The sequence below is a fragment of the Charadrius vociferus genome, unplaced genomic scaffold, assembly GCF_000708025.1.
Source record: "Charadrius vociferus isolate BGI_N301 unplaced genomic scaffold, ASM70802v2 scaffold332, whole genome shotgun sequence".
NCBI lineage: Eukaryota > Metazoa > Chordata > Aves > Charadriiformes > Charadriidae > Charadrius > Charadrius vociferus.
The window spans coordinates 1934176-1953505 of NW_009647418.1; the positions used below are offsets into that span (position 1 = coordinate 1934176).

General features: G+C 37.2%; 1 protein-coding gene across 1 annotated transcript; it reads right to left on the bottom strand.

Annotated features, from left to right (window-relative positions):
* Window positions 1-937: 937 nt before the first annotated feature.
* On the bottom strand, window positions 938-19311 carry ATP6V0A2 (ATPase, H+ transporting, lysosomal V0 subunit a2). Its single transcript, XM_009880256.1, has 20 exons — window positions 19279-19311; window positions 17832-17910; window positions 16329-16426; window positions 15325-15462; window positions 14711-14811; window positions 13864-13990; window positions 12932-13014; window positions 12476-12569; window positions 11938-12150; window positions 11153-11303; window positions 10253-10392; window positions 9098-9255; window positions 6848-6938; window positions 5870-5988; window positions 5202-5412; window positions 4533-4652; window positions 4173-4292; window positions 2934-3051; window positions 2192-2363; window positions 938-1286 (listed from the first exon to the last, which is right to left on the bottom strand). Exons 2-20 carry the CDS (start codon window positions 17845-17847, stop codon window positions 1184-1186), a joined length of 2373 nt encoding a protein of 790 aa, XP_009878558.1. The 5' UTR covers window positions 17848-17910; window positions 19279-19311; the 3' UTR covers window positions 938-1183.
* Between the last annotated feature and the right edge of the window lie 19 nt (window positions 19312-19330).

Genomic DNA, 19330 nt, shown 5'->3' on the forward strand with positions numbered 1-19330 from the left:
CGTCGGCGGGCCCAGGCGGGGAGCGGGGAAGGCGGTCCGCCCGTACCTCTCCGGCGCTGCCAGGGGGTAGGTACAAACTATAAGGGCCCGCTCCGAACAGCGCAAACGAGGTTTTATTCATAATTAGTATGAAATGAGCGCAAAAATTGAACTTAGGCTCTTCTTATGGCACAGATGTTAAAACAGTACGGCAATATCCCCGTTTTCACACCGATACAAAAAATAATACAAAACGACCCCTTTCCACTTATTTGGTATAAACTTTGGTTCAACAACATCAGGTAACACTGTGTATACATCCTTACAGCCAAACGTAAACACTGATCAAGGCCAATTCTTCATTCCCCAGGGAAAAGTTACACTGTAAAAACAGAACCCGGGATAAAAATGTCTATTTTTTATTTGAGTCCTTCCCCAGACAGTGTTAAGACCTTTTCTGAGAGTTTCGCCCATGGAGGTCCCGGGCAGCAAGGGGCCACACACGACCGGCTTTGCAGAAGCTCCTCACCACAGGGAAAGAAGGCGGCTAATACCTTCCCTCTCCACTTCTAATTCTGCCTTATTCAATAACATTAAATACCCCTGTGGCTATAAAAGGTTGAAGTAATAACAGAATAAACAGTTAACATTTTTTCGGTGCAATTTTAAATATGGCCAAAAAAGAGCACGTTCTGTTGCTATGTATAAATTTACATTTCATAATCCTTCTGGAATAGACACTGAAAACATACATTGCTTCTGTTGCATTGCTGAATTGTTCCCAAAGTGCATGAGATGGTAGCTTGCTTGAGTATGTGATTAGTAATGAATGTTTAATATGATGAAAAGTCTCTCAGATAACTTAAAAGTAATCATTCAAGAAAATAAACAGCTTCAACAACAACAAAAAACACGCCTACACTGGTTTTAGGACAAGCAGTAATAACTTTTTTTTTTAAAGAATAAAATTAATTTACAACATTAGTTTATCAAGAAAAATGTACATTTTATATCTATATACTTTACAAGATGCTCCAGATCTGCTATGTATTTCTATGGGAGGTATATATTACAGAATTATTTGGCTGCATTATAAGGCAATCAGTGAAAAACACTTTGTCCTACAAGAAACCACTCATAGGTGAGATCCAATCACATGATTATTTGCAGACAATTCCAAACATTTCTGCTGACAGCAACCAAACTATGCCGTATCATCTTTATTAAAATGTAAAGAAATGTGCTTGAAAGAGAAAGGCGTAAACTTGTATCCTCCACCAGAGTAGAATTTGTTCTGAAATTCCACCCTGAAACGAGACAAAAAGAAAACCAAACAGAAGCTCTATATTAATCCAAAATGACCGGTTGTCAAGGGATAGAACAGTGCAACACAAGAGGCTGAACAAAACCAACCCTAATCCTGTCACTTACGCTTTCTGTGCCGCTATTTAACCCTCCTATCACAGACCCAGGCAAATTTCACATTTCTCAGACACAAACACACCGACCTTGTGCTGTAATGGCTCATTTCTCACTTCCGTCTCACTAATTTGTTCTCAAGTTAGTTGCAGTTAATTGTTTTGCAAATGTACAGTATCATGAAGACCATACTCTAATGCATATAGCCCTGCTTCATGTGTTTATACATGTCTACCTTTTCTTATGCTGTAAATTTAATCGGGTTTCAAACTAAGTATTTTCTGAATCCACTGGAGTGTGCAAAGCTTGTGATATTAAGAAAGGATTAAAATACTTAAAGGTTGGCAGCCCCACTTTAGCAAAAGTTTTGCTCACTAATATAAATAAGTTCTGTTGAACCAAATAAACAAAATAGACTGAAACCATTCAGTAATATAGTCAGACTGAAATTAAAAATACTTATCCACGTTACTAATCTTCTACAGTGTGAAAAGCTGCAATATTATAAATCAAATGTACTCTGGTTTGCACTAAAATAAACTCTGAATGTGGTAGAGGTTAATATGCATCATAAGCCAATATAATATCTGAATTTACTAAAAATATTTCAGAGGAACAACCATCTTCAACTAACAACCCATGCATTTAATATCATTAAATAAATCTATTACAGTAGCATGAGGCTGTTGAATTTTACACTTTTCTCATAATAAGGCACCTAATATTTTGACACAAAAATTCCTCTTAAACAAGCCAGTACACGTTAAAGCGGTATAAAGAAAAATGAACTTACCAGTGAAGTCGTATAGCATGGAGAAAAGCAGAAAGCCCCTCCATGACCAAAAGAATAAAAACTGTTAGCACAGCAAAAAAGGCAAGAACAGGGACTAGCAGTAAGACACCATATGTTGTATCCACACGAAGACCCACTCTCATCACCATTTGCCATAGAACTTCTGATAACTCTATTAAAAAATAGTTTTCATAATTAATGTTGATACTGCATACATTCAGGCAGGAAGCTACTCTAACTGACTGGTGTTCTAGTTTAACATTACAGGATCTGCTGCACATGGCAACCCCCCCATCCCAGTTAGTTGCCCCCCTCACTCCCCCAAAACACTTCAAGGTACATCTCAGTTTCAAAATAACATCTACTGATGGCAACATTTAACACTGACATCATTAGGAAGAGCCTAAATACCTTCCAAACTGGTCAGTCAACGGAAAATAGGAAATGATACTGCAACTGCTGATACACTGTTATGTGAGGTAACACTGTGCTCAGACAATCGGCCTCTTTACAACACAGAACAATCAATGAAGACAATTACTCGGTTCCAAACATTAAGTCACAATTTTAGTTTGAGGGCTTTCCATAGATCACAATTACTTAAAAAAGGGAATTTTTTTAAATTAAGAGAAAGATAATTTCTCAGTAGTATCCCTTCCATAGGCTAGCCCCCCTCTAACCTGCATTAAAAAAAAAATCAAGACAGATTAAAAAAAAACCAAACAAAAAACTCCCCACTTACGCGCATGAGCAAGACTTAATGCCCAGAGTCTCAGATATGAGGCTGTATTAGAAATACATCCTAGACAGTATTCAATAGTATGAATTGCTTGATTCATAAAGACATCTGCAAAATTAAGCTGAAATACAAAAATACATTATGAGAGAACAAAAACATTCATCTGCAAATCTTAATATACATAGAAAAAACACTCCATTAAACGGTAATACATTGATTTCATATCAAGTAAAAACAGATCTGCTATGTTTAAGATTCTTATTAGAGACAACATTAAAAAAAAAAAAAAACAAACACAAACAGATGCTACAGTTTTCCATATAGTTTCCCCAATTACTTTGTTGATAGACAGAAGTGAATACAATTTTATTTTCCACAAAGAATATGATCTAATATTTGAAAACTCTAAGTAGTAAAACCAGTCATGGTTCTATTTCCCATTCTATTAATGTCATAAGTTTACAATGTCAATTTTTGCATCTTTAAAACCAGGATTGATTAATTATTAGTAATGCTAGTGATTAACCCTGTTAATACTGTAATGCATTACTTTGCATGACAGATTTTATTTAAGCAAACAATTCTTGCATTTTCTATACATAAGAAGCAAGAATCTACTACCCCAGTGAAGCATGTATTATACATAGTCTTCACATTGCAAAACTGAAGCAATTTTTTGTCTTTCAGTTCCCACGAAATCAGTGGAATCAGTCAAGACCTTTAAAAATTTAGCCAAACTAAGCAGTGGCAATAGCTGTGGACTAGGAATGCAGCCCATGTCTCCCAACCCCCAGTAGCAATAATCCTCATCACAAGATGCAATTTGCAGACATAAAAAGACTTTTGTCTGGACGAAAAGCCAAGATTAATTAACAGGAAGCTGGGCAGTCATCCTCTTGCCTTAATTTTAAGAATCCATAAAACCACAGAAATACCAAGATTTTTATCCCGCTCTTCAATTTAAGAAAAAATATAGTCTTAGATGCAAATAAAGCACTCTTCCTGTTCTCCACTGCAGAGAGACTGTGGTTTACTGTAGCAATCTGAATATACCAAGAAATTAAGATAAAGTAGCAACAAATAAAAATAAATAAATTGCATTCAGGCATGAAGGTCTTTGTAAAGGCTCAGCTGATCTTCTTGAAAACTTCCAGGAACTCATCATATGGGTAATCTTCTTGATTTTCCACTTCTAATTTGCATTTAAGGACGTACAAACTAGAATTTAAGTAACAACATTACCTCCTCTCCATCTCCCTCTCTGTGCCCACTGTCTGAATGACTGCTTCCTTCTTCCACATCATGAGATCTCAACAGAGAAAGTTCTTCTTCACTTTCTTTTCGAATTAGCTTGTAGCCACTCTGCAAAATGGAAATGCAATGTGTCTTTGTTAAGAGGACTGCCAGTGTCATTTTTAAAATTTATTTAAAGTAGTCGCAGGCAAAGGCAAAAAGAGAGCTAGAGGAACAAAGTACTATTATATAGTCAAAAACTTTCCAAGTTGAGTAGAAATAGCTAGCTCGTAAGGACATTATATGCAATACAAGAGCAGCTGAATTCTTCGCTACTGAAGAAATGTGTAAGTGTCTCTCAATACTTACCCTGTACATTCTCATGCCTCGGCCTCCACTGTGCAACCAATATAAATAAAGTGGTTTACCAAAAAGCATTACAGGAACAGAAAGAAAAGCAATACTAAGTAAAAACCTCTGTAGAGCAACCTGGTAGGGAGGGAAAGCAAAAAAGAAAACTAGATTAGATCACAACACCCAAAGCAGGAAAAGCCTTCCCATTTTCCTTTAAAGGCCTGTTTAAGCATAAGAAAAGTACTACTGATTTCAGTGAGCACGTATTCCAAATTGAACATATACATTTTACTTAATCAGGCCCTTAAATTGGCTTACAGATATCCAGCATCTTCAGGACTGGGTTCTAGATTAAGGCAGTACTGATACTCAGTTTTGTAAGGTTATTTACAGCACATAGAAAAGCATCAAAATTACAAGCATGAGACTTCGTTCTCTAGCCTTAATTTAAACCTGGGATATTTTGTTCTAGAAACAGGTATTTTCAACAAGTCACTACATAAAATCTTACAACCAGATAAAGAGTAAATATGTTATTTAATCATAATGTTTATTTAATTCCCCTTAGTCTGATATATTCCCTGTCCTAGGGGTACACTCAGACATCAGCCTTTCATGACTGGTAAAGTGTTATCTGCATGGGGAACAACAGGATCTTCAGAAGCTTGTAAGAACACTACTAACCTGTCCGGTGTAGAAGACCTCTGTTTCACCACCAGGAAACAGGAACATGTTAATAAATTGAATCAGAATACTAGGAGCAGACGTGGAGTCCTCTGCAGAGTACGCTAGCCATTTATAGAAGATCATAAACACAAGGTAGCCAAAGATGCACATCATGAATAAAAGTTCAGGAAGAAAAACCAAATAAATATTATACTTCTTCTTGAAATGCCTGAAAGATGAAAATGAAAAATAAGTTTTACAAAGAATAATCAAGATAAATATATGGCCCAAACATAATCCCAATAAAACAGAACAGTACCCAGCACTTATAAACAGCAAGGCTGAAATTACAATCCAAAACAGATTTCTTCATACTCAGTGAAATTCTAACCAGGTATGTCAGTGGAAACCAAGACCACAAGAGGCATGTATCTCCATTTAGCAACAAGTGAAGTAAAATCTTGTATCAATTGATGCCTTCAGATTTTTTGACATAATACTGATCCATCATCTTATTTACGTGAAGGAAGACCTCTCTGTTACTATCTCTTTTTAAGAACAGTTTTCACAATTACTATTGTTCTGTTTTTTAAAAAATTGTTAGTTTTTCTTACCAGATTAACTGTTATAATTCACAACTGGACAAAAACTATAATGTTACTATTATCTTAACTTATTGTACTTACAAGTGGTTAAATACCCCCAATACAACTCCAAACGTCATGTGAGTCACTCCAAAAATCACAGACATTTTCATTTTGAAAGAATTTAAAAAACTGAGACGGTTGCTTGCCAAATTCCATATCTGAAGAAGAGAAGACAAAACCAGCATTAAAGAACAGTCTAATAGAACGAATGAAACGGCATCCTTTCTCTACTGGAGACCAATATTCTACCTCAAACAAGGTTCACAACTGAAATTTAAGTTTCATGCAAATAGTTAAGTCTTTCTTTGACTTATTAAGGGAAAAGCTCTTTCTGAATGGAGAATGCAAGCAGCAATGTATTTTTTCCATGGTAAGATTTATTTTCCTAAGTGTTGTGGTTTCAGTTGGAACAGAGTTAACTTTTTTACTAGCAGCTGGTAGAGTGCTATGTTTTGGATTTGGGATGGGAATACTGTGACAGCGCACTGGTGTTTTCAGTTGTTGCTAAGCACTCAAGACTTTTTCTGCTCCTCATTCTGCCCCACCAGCAAGTAGGCTGAGGTGGCACAAGAAGTTGGGAGGAGACACAGCCAGGACAGCTGACCTTAACTGACCAAAGAAATATTCCATGCCATATGACATCATGTTCAGTATATAAAACTGGGGGAAGAAAGAAGAAGGGAGAGATGTTCAGAGCGATGGAGTTTGTCTTCCTAAGTAACCATTATGCGTGATGGAGCCCTGCTTTCCTGGAGACGGCTGAACACCTGCATGCCCATGGGCAGCAGTGAACGAATTCCTTGCTTTGCTTTGCTTGCATGCACAGCTTGCTTCCCCCCACCCACACTTTTACTCTTCCAATTCTCTCCCTCATCAAAATTGGTGAGGATGAGCGAGCAGCTGTGTGATGAGCTAGCTGCCAGATGGGGTTAAAGCACGACACTAACACATACCAAAATCTAATTTACAAATGACTGATCACATCACAAATGAATAATTAAAAAGAATAAAACTAACCGGATCAATTCCAAAGGGATACGCTCCATTGTATACACCAGTAACATTTGGATCCAGTGTTAAAAATTGATTAGACTTCAGATCCTGAAGACTGCAGAGAAAGAAAAACATAGTCAGATCTGACATTGTTTAAACATAGTGACAACCAATACTTTCAGTTCTGCAGGACATTGCTCCTGCTTTCCTTTATATGACTAGTTCACCCACTGTCAGATTTTAAAAGAATAAACAGACTTCTAAGCCCAAAGGGCCTAGCTAATAAAAACAACAGGAAAAAAAAAATCTCTAGAAACTCACGATCTGGGCTTAATTGACACTAAATGTCTTTGAAAGAAAAGTTTCTGGATTTTATTCTTCATTCCCCTAGAATGGAAAGTTTTATTTAAAAAGTTCACAGTTTGCTTTTATATAAAATGCACTAACAAACACCCAAAGAATAATAGGTATTTTTTTCCATTTTGCATCTGGATGAGTTCCCACTCTAACTTCATATGGTTTTTAATTAACACAGCATTCACAACCTGTTTGCATTTTAACCAAAGTCAGTGGTTTTGTCTCGACTATTTCAAGCCACTTCCTGTTTTTGAGGCAAAACGAGACGCAAGCTGTGAACTTTTAAGTACCAAAGGGCCATGACACCTCAAAACAATGAGGTTACCCCACTTTGTGAAAAAGTAGGTTTGACAATTCATATAGCCTACTTTTTTCTTTTTTTTTTTTACTACCAAGAAAAACTGTGCAAGGACTAATGATTGCTAAGTAACTAATTTATTTTATTTCATTAACTGTTAATGTCTTTACAGTAGATGCTAATGCTGCTTAGCTATTCATTCCAGAAGCATGACCGAGAACAAATTTCTCCAAAACTAGCCTTGTGTTTTCTATTCCTCTCAAAATCTGATATATATATATATATATATTCAGAAACCTCTCCTGGAAAACATCGTAATTGGAGACAAATTAAAACCATTAGCATAAAGACAAACCATAACACAGGAGGCAGTGCGCTTTCTATGAATGAAAATGATACAAGACAAGACAACATCCAAGTGCCTTCTGGTAGGATTTTACAATATTACTGAAGTCTCCAGCCATTCCTAAGAACACCTTTGTGAGACCACAGAAAAAAAAAAGATGCAAAACACCCCTAAAAAGGTTTAGAGACTGAATAAACCCTACAAATACCACCTTATAAAATCAGGTGCAAGTTCTTACTACCAATAAAAGGATACTATGCCAGATGCAGTTTTTAATCACTAAAAGTTATCAGCTGGCATACAGCATTAGGGTATTGCAAAAGAAATTGTTCCAGGAGAAGACCGATTGTCATCTATACCAAAATGGTAATATTCTAGAAAATGTTCCAGGTAACTGAGGACACATAAATCTAATAAAGCAGCACTGATAAATATGAAATTAACCTGATACACTGTCTGAATTAAATACAATCAAATTCTAAGACTGGTTTTGCAAGAAATTATGTTCTTTGTGGATTTCCCAATTTAAGATAATAAGCAATTTGATTTTTTTTTTTTGTTTTAAATAACTATTCACCTCTTTTTATTTTAAGCTTAGATGTATCACTTAGCCCTTAGCACACCAGCACTTACTACCTTAACAATTGGATTTAACAACTCCCTGACCAACCTAGTGGCCTTCTATGATGGAATGACTACATCAGTGGCCAAGGGAAGAGCTACAGATGTTGTCTATCTGGACTTCTATAAGGCCTTTGACAAGATCCCTCACAACATCCTTCTCTCTAAATTGGAGAGATGGATTTGATGGGTGGACTGTTCAGTGGATGAGGAATTGTTTGGATGGTTGCATCCAGAGGGTACTGGTCAACGGCTCAATGTCCAGATGGAGACTGGTGACAAGTAGTGTCCCTCAGGCATCTCTACTGGGACCAGTACTGTTCAATATCTTCATCAGTGACATAGACAGTGGAATTGCATGCACCCTCAGCAAGTTTGCAGATGACACCATGCTGAGTGGTGAGGTTGACATGCCTGAGGGACAGGATGCCATCCAGAGGGATTCTGCTCATTGCAGGGGGGCTGGACTAGGTGACCTTTAAAGATCTCTTCCAACCCAAACTATTCTATGATTTTGCTAGACGTCACTACATTTACTTACTCCTCTCAATAACTATTAAGGACAGCTAAAATGGCTGACCAAAAGGGTTAAACTGTTGCAGGAAGTATATTTTTGTTTTAATGGTATAGCAAACAGAGGCATGCTACTCACCTCCAAACCTTCTGTTCAAACATTGCTGAAACATTCCATCCAGAACCAAATATATTTAATGACTTCGAAAAGCAGTCATTATAGATCAATCCAGTGTATACAGAAAACAGACCCATTAATAAAATAACATATCGGCCTTCAAATAACATTTTCATTATCTGTAAGTATTGGAAAAAAGACAAAATAGAGATCATTATCTGCTATGTGAACAATCGTTATCTACACATTACTAAGAGAAACACATTTTCGGCCACACCAAGACTTCTAAAAACTAAAATTTCTTGTGAATAGTCATTAAGGAATACGAAGAAACCTACAGCCAACCAAGATGTAACACAGAGAATTTTGCTTTAAGCATGTAAATATGCAATTTACAAATGGCAATCACCAAATGGGTACAGTTCATCTCCCCACATTCACAGCTTTCTGTCAGGTGATTTATGTGCAAAAGTTTATATGCATTAGGATCCAGAGCTAGCAGCAAGAAGCATATTCTGAAAGACATTTGTGGTTTAAAGTGAATGCAGAGATTTGAAGTACCCATACAAGTTCCCGTGACACAAACTGAGACTTTTCTCACTGGCATTGTTATACTAACGAAGTCATTTTAAATCATGTTTCCTTCCTGAGACAAGTTCTCAAGAAGTTAGTCATTTGCAGCCATTCTTAATTAAACATAATTCTAATGAGAGATGCACAGGTACTCGCATTCCAACCCTGTATCGTTAAAAAATTAGTTAACATTAAACTTCATAAATTTCAAACTACAACTCCTTTTCAGAAACAATAAAGGATGCTGGAATTTGAAAAATCATTTTCTCCTCACATTAGTCACTGTAAGCACATTCTGTAAAGCACACATATCACTAAGCAGCCCTAGCAGCAGGAAAGACAAGGCCAACAGTAGCAACTAATTTTTGTCAGTCTTTCATTCCAACTTGATTATTTCTGCCCTTTCAAAAATAGTGAATAGTTTAAGATTATCACACTAATCTTGAGCAATATGGTAACTTTAAACACAAAAAAACCTGAAACAAAGGAAAAAAAACCCCATCTAATACATGTGCAATAAATAATACTTTTCAGAAACATAGTAACTATTCAATTGAAGTTATCTTGCTGGATAGTGAGTAAATTCCTTGTAATTCCTTTTACCTCATCTTGTGATCTTTTTAATCTAGGGTGGTTTTCATACAGTATTGTCAGGAGTGCAAATATGAACATAAGTAGACCATGCCCAAAGTCTCCAAACATAACCGCAAACAAGAAGGGAAAAGTGATGATGGTATAGAGAGCTGAAACGACAATGTAACAGATTTCAGGCACACAGCACAATAGATGACGTTGCTATCTGAATTATGCCTAAGCAATTCAACTACTTCAACCTCTCAAACAATTTTCAGCTTTAAGTTTGAGAGACGGTTCACCCACTGCTAATAGACCTTTGACCCACACTTTAAATTTAACTCGGTTTAAAGCTTGCTTATGTATATCCCCTGGTAATGCCAACTCCGCAGTCAAGCATTAGCTAACAATTCTGAGGATAATAATATGAGCCCAGCAAATAAAAACCAAACTGTTCTTCCTCTGTGGCTATTTTGGCTCTGTACTATAACATACATTCTCCTGTACAGTATGACATAGACAAGGTAGCTGCAAAAATACATATGGACATTAAACTTAACGAGGCTATACAACAAGCTGGATTTTTTTCAAGTGATGAGCTCCACACTTCAGTAAGATCAACAGTCAGTACCAAAGTTTTCTTTCCCCCCCTAAATATCTGATCTTATTCCAAGGTAAAGCATATAAAGAATAGCATACAGCTATTATCGGTATCTTTAATGCTAAAATAACTCAGCAAAATCCAATCCCATCTTACTGCTTGGAGCATCATTTGTACTTTTACAAGCTACTGAAATTTTAAAACAGCTACTAATAAGCAGGATGGTTGTCACCATTTTGCCTTTACTAGTGTCCAATTCAGCAAGGTATTTAAACACATAACAAGGCAAGCAGTAACGACAGCACAGCTCAGATTTCAGAAGGACCAACCTGGATTAACTTCCCCATAGTTTCCAACTCCATAAGCATCAACGATGTTTTGGAACCCTGAGGTGAATTTATTGGTACGTATCAAAGTTGGAGGAGGCTGTGTTGTTGGGATGGTATTCATGAATGAAGAAATTGTAGCTCCACTCTTCCTCTAATTGTAGGCAGAAAGAAGATATGTTTGTATGAAAACTCAGTTGATATTTAATCTAAACAAAGTAAAAAGATTTTCTCTATCAGCTGTTTCACTGATACTGAACTTCCCTAAATTAAGACCCAGGTTTAACATTTATCCCTTTGTACTTTCTTAAAAAAAAAAAAATTACATTAATCTGTTCCTCTAAAAACACTAATTATGTACAGTGTTCCAATTCTTACTTTATATGAAATACCAAATGAGAATCATCAGTCAATATTATAAAACAAAAATTTGTTACTAAAAACTCTCTCGTAGAACAAAAAGATGGAGCTGCACTCAATGTAACTAACACAAGGGAACCAGCACCTTCTACTTCACTGCAAATAGCACTGTTAGCCCAGTCAGACTTGGGTCCAACACAGAAGTTCTTATTCAAGAAAAAACAAACAAACAAACAAAAACTGAAAATGTTTTAGATGAGTTCAGAGAGCGCCAGACCTGCCTGTGCTTAGTTCTAGCCCCATTTTAAATTATTATTTTCTTTCCTTATCCTTATAGTTAGTTCTATCCGTATAGTTAGTTCTATCCTTATCCGTATAGTTAGTTCAAGGCAAAAGTCTTAACATCAGCAAGCATTCAGCTGACTTACTGAACCTTCCTCCAAGGCATGGCGCAAATTCTGCAGATCAGCCACCGGACACCAAACCTCAGCGATTAAACATTTGTTTGTGACATCAAAACTGCACAGGTTGAGTACATGATAAATGGCTTTCATCTTCTTCACTTGGATAACCCATGTATAGATGGATTCAGATGCTTTACACAAGACTTGGCGTAAGTAATCTTCAGTTTTATGCAGTACCTTTGTCCAAGATAAAAACCAAAAAGATTTCATTAAAAATGTACCAGTGGTTATGTTAACCACAGTGAGAACACCTGGTATTTGTCCAATGCTGGATCACATTTGTAGGAGGACACATTAACCACTGCTGAAGACAGACATCAATGCCAAGTGCCCTCAAGTTTAATAAATACAGGCAGCACAAGACCAGGGACAAGACATAGAGTCATGTTCAGATCCAAAGCTGTATGTATTTTAGAAACATATTCATGTATTTAATGCTGTGACTCAAACCATTTCTTAGGGTGCAATAACCACAGCAAAGAGCCTACTGTTATCTACTCACAGTATGAAGATCCTGAATACGAACATTTAGTCCTTCCACAACTGCTTTCCGCTCCTCCAGGCTATTTGGATAGGGATACACATGACAGTGATAGCTACAGAAAAACAGAAGTTTGTGTTAAATAACCAAACTAAAACAAAACAAATCACCCAACCCCATGCCCTAGTCAAATCTGCAACACACCATTTAATAACCATGGAAGAGATTCAACCGAGAGAGTCAGTATTTTGCCTGCACTTAAGGACTGCAGATAAAATGACACTCATTTATTTGCATATTGCATAATTATAAAGCCATATGCAATGGCGGGTGGTGATGGGAGACAACAAATTTAACTTCAAAAACCTTGCCTAATAATCAACACTAACCAGGAAGGGGAGAAGGGGAAAAACTAACAAGAAAATAACCCAGGTATAATGAAATTTTATTTATATATGTATTAGTTTTACTTCTTACCAGTCACAAATCTTCTTAACTTTCTGGCCAATTTTTTCACCCCAATAGGACACTAAAAAAACAAACCATTTTGTGGTTTCGCCCTAAAAAAAAAAAAAGTTGATGAAGTTTGTTTTTAACCAACAATTCCACTGTGACATAGTTATAGAGCAAGATGACAAATCTGAGTAATGAGAAAAAGCTGTGTTAGTGCCATTAACCTCCCACTATTTTAGTGAAGATCAAGAAATAAAATTCAAGTATGCCAAACTTTTTTTTTTTTTTTAATAGTAGAGAAAAACAGAAAAAGTTTTCAGGGTAAATAAAAGCAATATTATATTTTACCATCTCAGAATTATTAGTAACAAAACGTCTTAAAAAATTAAAATTATACAAATTAGAATTTAAGTGACAGATTAGGCAGACATAATAGCTGATTTACAAAAAATTAATTTTGTAAGTTCAGAAAACAAAATTTAATAGAAGACCAACTGTACTCCAGACTTTTTTTCCTTAACTACTGAATGAACAAATAAATTTACTATTAAGAGGTAATGCACTGTACAGACCTAGTTAATAAATATCCAAGCAGCCATTTATGCCACGTATTTTGATCAAGGTAGCCAATCATAAAGTCACTGCTATACCACAATAAAGTTCTGCAGTCATCAAGCTGAACCACGATAAACTGCCACTCCTATAGTTATGGTGGCATCAAGACCTCTAATTTTAAGGCCTTACAAGTTAAAAATACTTAAATATAGTTAAATACTTAAAATAGTTAAATAGTTAAAATTAGTAAAATACTTAAATAGTTAAAATATTTAAAAATAGTTTTCCCTCTAAGGGCACTGGGAAATCATTTACATTCACTGCAGAGCTAAGCAGCAATTCTTCTAAGTCTCATGAAAAGTACAGAATGAAATAAACTGATAGTTACGATGTTTACTCACTGTATCTGGATCTTCCAGGCACTCATCCAACTCTGCATATGTAAGAATATGTAAGCCTTTACAGACTCTCCACAGCATTTTTTCAAATGCTTCAACTTTTGCTCTGTGAACTAACCCAGACATGAATCTATGGAAAAGAAAATATTTGAAAAATAAGCTGAAGTCCACAAGAAAAATTAAAAATTCAGAGTACATCATCACTTCGTATCACATAGTCACAACAATTTAACATTTGCCATCTCTAGAACAGGAAGCATCACCCTACACAGGAAGTAACTGGTATATAAAATAGACTCAATTTCTATTTGAGAAACAAAGACTGTAAGGCCTGAACACACAACTAGAATTATATTTGACACCGTTTCTTTCTGTGACGATAGGGTTACTAATTTTTTCTTGGTACAATACCCTCTTACAATGGTGGTGTAGAAACCAGTATCCATGTGTCATTGTAAAGGCAAGTAGGCAATACCATTAATAATGTTACAACCGCCACTGCCAGATGATTAAAACACTGTGTGTTTACAAAAAAAAAAAGTTTGAACAGTGAAAGAAAGTACTGACTTAAAGCATTAAAGATTTTCCTTAACACGCATATTTGGTTTGATGGAACTTTTGTGACAGTTTTTTTGGTGCTGTCCTACTTATCTCTTCAGCGAATTTTCTTACAAAGGTGCATTTGGGCCAGACTGCTACCCTGTCTAAAACTGTTTGGCTCATCTGAAATCACTAGTCACACTACATTCCATCTTTTAAGAAAACAGCCCATTATTTACAGCAGCTCATCAAGCAGTTTTGAAACAGCCCACACTGACAACCTGCCATACGTGGACTGAACCATACCTACCCCAGCTTGGCACCCAGTCTGTGCATACAGTTGTAATCCATCAACTGCTCATTTTCCACAGTTGCAAATTCTTCATAATTTGTCTGTAAACGGGATTCATACTAGCAAATAAAAGAAAGGTCATTCAAAGCTTTCAGAAAAGAAAAATATTTTTCATTAATTTATTATTCTAAAGAAGAAAAGCTAATTATGTAAATTATTTCAACAAAAATATAAAACCCTTTTCTGTGTTTCAGACAACAGAAAGATCTTGGGGTCTCACATCCACTGCTCTTAGCAACTATACTCAGCGTTGCAAAGATTACGTGGTAAATTTCTTATCACAGTTTATGCATCAAAATAACACAAATATGCGTTCATTTTCAGTTGGCATCAGCAGTAGCATTCAGACAATTCAACAGAGAAATCACAAAGCTCCTCTAAGTTCAGGGCTGCATTTTGCCATGTATATGAATGCAGCGTAGCACAAGAAGTTGCCAGCCAGGTTCTCTAGGTACAACGAACAATGTACAGTGCTGTAAAGCCTGACACCAAGTCATGCACTTAACTAGAACTACTTACAGCATACAACAAAAACACCACGACACACACTCCTCAAACAACATAAGCAATACCTCAGTTGTTCTCCTGACAAATCTCTGTGTGACCTCTAACATGCATGTGTATTCTGTCAGTTCAAGTAGGTTTTTCCTCAACTTTTCTTTGTTTTTAGTTACTTCCCTCAGTTCTGTCTCCAGCTTCTGCAACTGTTCCTAAGACATGGAGGAAAAAGTGACAGAATCAGTTATACTGCTTTGGAAATCAGGGGAGGATGAATTTTAAGCACATGTTAATTTGCTGCAACGATAGGAGTTTCCCAATTGTTTAATTAACTTAAGCTCCGTAGGTTTTATCCTTCGATCTGCCAAAGGTTGCTTTGTATTGAGTATACTTGATCCTCCACTGGCATCTGTTAAGTCTGCTGTTCTCACCCTTATTCGTGTCCAAGCTAAGTAACGCAGATTTGGAATTAGAAATTCAGATAGTATGGCATGCAAGACACTTATCTGTTCTATTAACAGAATTACAGCAAAACAGAATGTCATTCGAAACTATACCTGCATTTTACAAGCTTCTACTTCTAACGCAGTATCAGAAAAAGCATTCAAAGAAAATAGCACGTTTTGCTATGCAAACCAGCACTGGAACCTGCAGACCCTTGGACATACAAAACTCACACACACCCTGGAAATTTTAGATGCATGAAAAGACCCTTAGGTAAGTCCCAAAGCAACTGAAGTTCCCAAAGAAACTGAAGGACTACACCCACGGATAATTTGCCTGAAACAGTGTAATATGCCAATCCATCAAAATACAACAGATGACGGCAAGCCCTGCGAGTCAGCTTTGACCCTTCCACAGGAATTTTGTGTTAATATCAAATCCTCACTGGCAGTCTTTGAAGTAACACTGGTAGAAAGGAAAAATAATGGACAAAACCGAAAGCAAATGCTTCCACCCCCCTGGCCACACCCTTATGATTTAAGTCATAGGTAATACAATAGCAAGTAATTAAGTTTGAATTAAAGTTCCAAGATCCAGAGCTACACATTTGGCATCTGTTGTGTGGAAAAGTTACCTGGATTTCTAAAGTGTGTTTCAGCAAGGGGGCAGGAGGAGCAACATCTCCTTCAGGGAGTGGAATATCTGCCTTTTTAATTTCTTGTACTAAATACCCTGGAGAGAGAAGAAAAACAGGATCATTAAGGAAAAGGCTTTTCCTTAACTTCCTATAATGCTGCATAGTTGACCTTCAGCTGTTATTGATGGTGCTGATCACAATGCAGCATCGGGCCCTAGTTTTTATTCATTTGTTTTAGCAACAACACACACACTAGTCTTCAAAAAAGAGGGGTTTACGGAGTGCTAGGAATAAATACACAGCACATTTCTGTCTTAGAAGTTTGCAAAGTAAGCTATCTTCAGAGTCCTCTGAAATTTTCCAACCACAAGTACTTTTTAAGAAGCTTTTACCTTTTTACAGTATCTCTCTGCTGCTGCAAAGATACCACTTTCTGCTAATCATGCTATCTGCCCAAAACTGAAGTTCTGCTCACTGACCCAAATTTGGAATAAAAAGTGTTCAAACAAGGCAGCTTAAGCAACCTTGACAACAAATGCAACTCACACTGAGCAGGGAGACTGCCAAAATAGCCACTGGGATGGTTTGGCATGACCAGCACATGCCTCTGACGAGATTCCAATAAAAAGAACCCTTTAGCGGTAACTTTTCCTCGGGATACACTGAAGAAATCTGCATCTTGGTTGTAACGCTCTGCATACCCTTCTCTATTCATTAACTACCACGTGAATACAATTATTAACAACTTGACATATTTTTGAGGGTGTCTGAAAGTTCCATAATATTGAGTCATATAAGACAAAAAACGGTTTATCTTGTAGTCAGGGAAGTATCCAGGGTAAAGCTTCCATTTTCCTAGCAGAGTTTTAAGCAGCCAACACTGAAATGGTCTCAACCATTTATCGGCAACACATTAGCAACTCTCCCTCACCTCTGAGCTTAAAAAAACCCCAACCTGTATTTAGCACATACATGTTGTAGTCTAAGAAAATTTCATAGCTCACAAAACCAAGAAACAGAAATCAGTCACAAAACACTGGAAGAGGTTGCCCAGAGAGCTTGTGGAGTCTCCATAATTCAAAATCCCACCGGACACACTCCCGGACAACTTGCTGAAGCTGCCCCTGCTTGAGCTAGGGGTTGACTAGGTGATCTCAAGACGTTCCTTCTAACCTAAACAACTCTGTGATACACTCAAAACTGATGCAGCACGTCAAAACAAATTAAGGAGTATATTTGTATGTTCTGACCCAATTCAGTACTACAGTCAAGTCATCTCCAGCTTCAAAAATCAGCATAAAAACTCTACATGTGAGTGTTCGTATGTGTATTTTTTCCTAGATATGAAAATTTTATAAGACTCTACAGCATTCAGATCATACAACACTGGGGAGATTAAAAAAACCCTGCACCTGAAACCTCCCCCGTAGTTCCACTCTAGCAATGTAAACTTTAATAATGCCACAGACGAGAAAGGGCAGACGTGAAAACAAAGCTCACCAAGTATTCTTTCCATTTCTTCGCACTTCTTTACTTCATTCACAAATTTTCTCTGAAATACACTTACATTTGGGTTAAGCTGAAGGAGAACGACAAAATGCTTATTAGGTATTTAAAATAGCAACCACCCCTATAAAAACACAGCTATTTCTGTGACTTCACGGAGACAATTTTGCATGTATTCTATATGCTCTCTTTCTGCAAAGTGCTTTTCAGCTAAGAAGGTATGAAAACCTAAAAAGATTTAGAAGTCTCCAAATAGCAAGGTTGGTTCTATTAAAGCAGAATTATCAGTGCCTTTTGCTAGTTTTACTCAAATAACAAAATAACTAGATCTAGTGGAGAAACCATTCCTAATCTTAATGTCTAGAATTTTAAAATACTGCTTAATGACTTCAAATCAACAAACCTTTCTACAAGCAAACCTTTGCAATGGATTTCCACAGAATCTATTTGAAATGTTAAGCTTTGAAAGAATCTTTTTACGAACACACCCATATTACAAGTGTGCAATATCTCTGACTACTTATCCAGCCTTTAATTCAGACCCACTAATACATTCTTTCTGGAATAAATGGTCTGTCAGATACTTGGAATGGCATCAACATGTTAAATGTAACACCCACGCCGAGGTTCTTACAGATTTGTCTCTTCTTACCTGCCATATTTACTAACTGTTAAGTTCTCCCAGCTTTCCCTGCAAATATTTTGCTACCTATATTTCTGAAGAATACTGGGAAGAAATTCCAAAGTCTCGGTCATCAAGCAAAGATCATATAATTACAATAAGGCAATGCAGCAACAAGGTTAATTATTAGCCGACCCAATTTTATGTCAGTCAGGCATGTAGTTTCCTCCAAGATTAATTGCTCCTCCAGGAACAGACAAGTTTTACAAACCAGCATTCTGCAATGCTGAAGAAATAAGCCTACAGAACAGCTAAGATGTTTTTCTTTCTATCGATGTGTGAATGGGGTGGGGATATCTATGAGCTGAGCACATACACTCGGCCTAAAGTCAGTGTGCCTTCAGGTGAATAAGGGGCTCTCCCAGGGGATCCCACTGCAAAAAAAAACCCCTAAGTTAAACTAATTCTGTGAGAGAGGCAGGATAACAGTCACCCCAAAAACACCCCTCCCTTGAGTCTCGGGAGGCTGCGGCTCCACACCGGCCTCCCATCGCCCTACCTCGCTTGCAGGCAAATGCGATATAGAGATTAGCCGCACATCTGCGAGTCAGAGCCGGGGAGAGAAGGAAGAGGAGCATTCTTGCAGTCTTTTACATCGCACCATCGGAATGAAACCCACACCTTCCCGACGGCAACTACCCTGCCCGGCTCGCCTTTTGCCGCGTCACCCACCCGCCGGGCCCCCTCGGGGTCCTTCTACCTCCCCTCGTTCTCCCAGAAAGCCCCGTCGGCCGCCCGGGCCCGGTCGCAGCTACTCACGTCTCGGAACTCGGCCAGGCCACGCTCGCCCACCTCGCTGAAGCACTCGTAG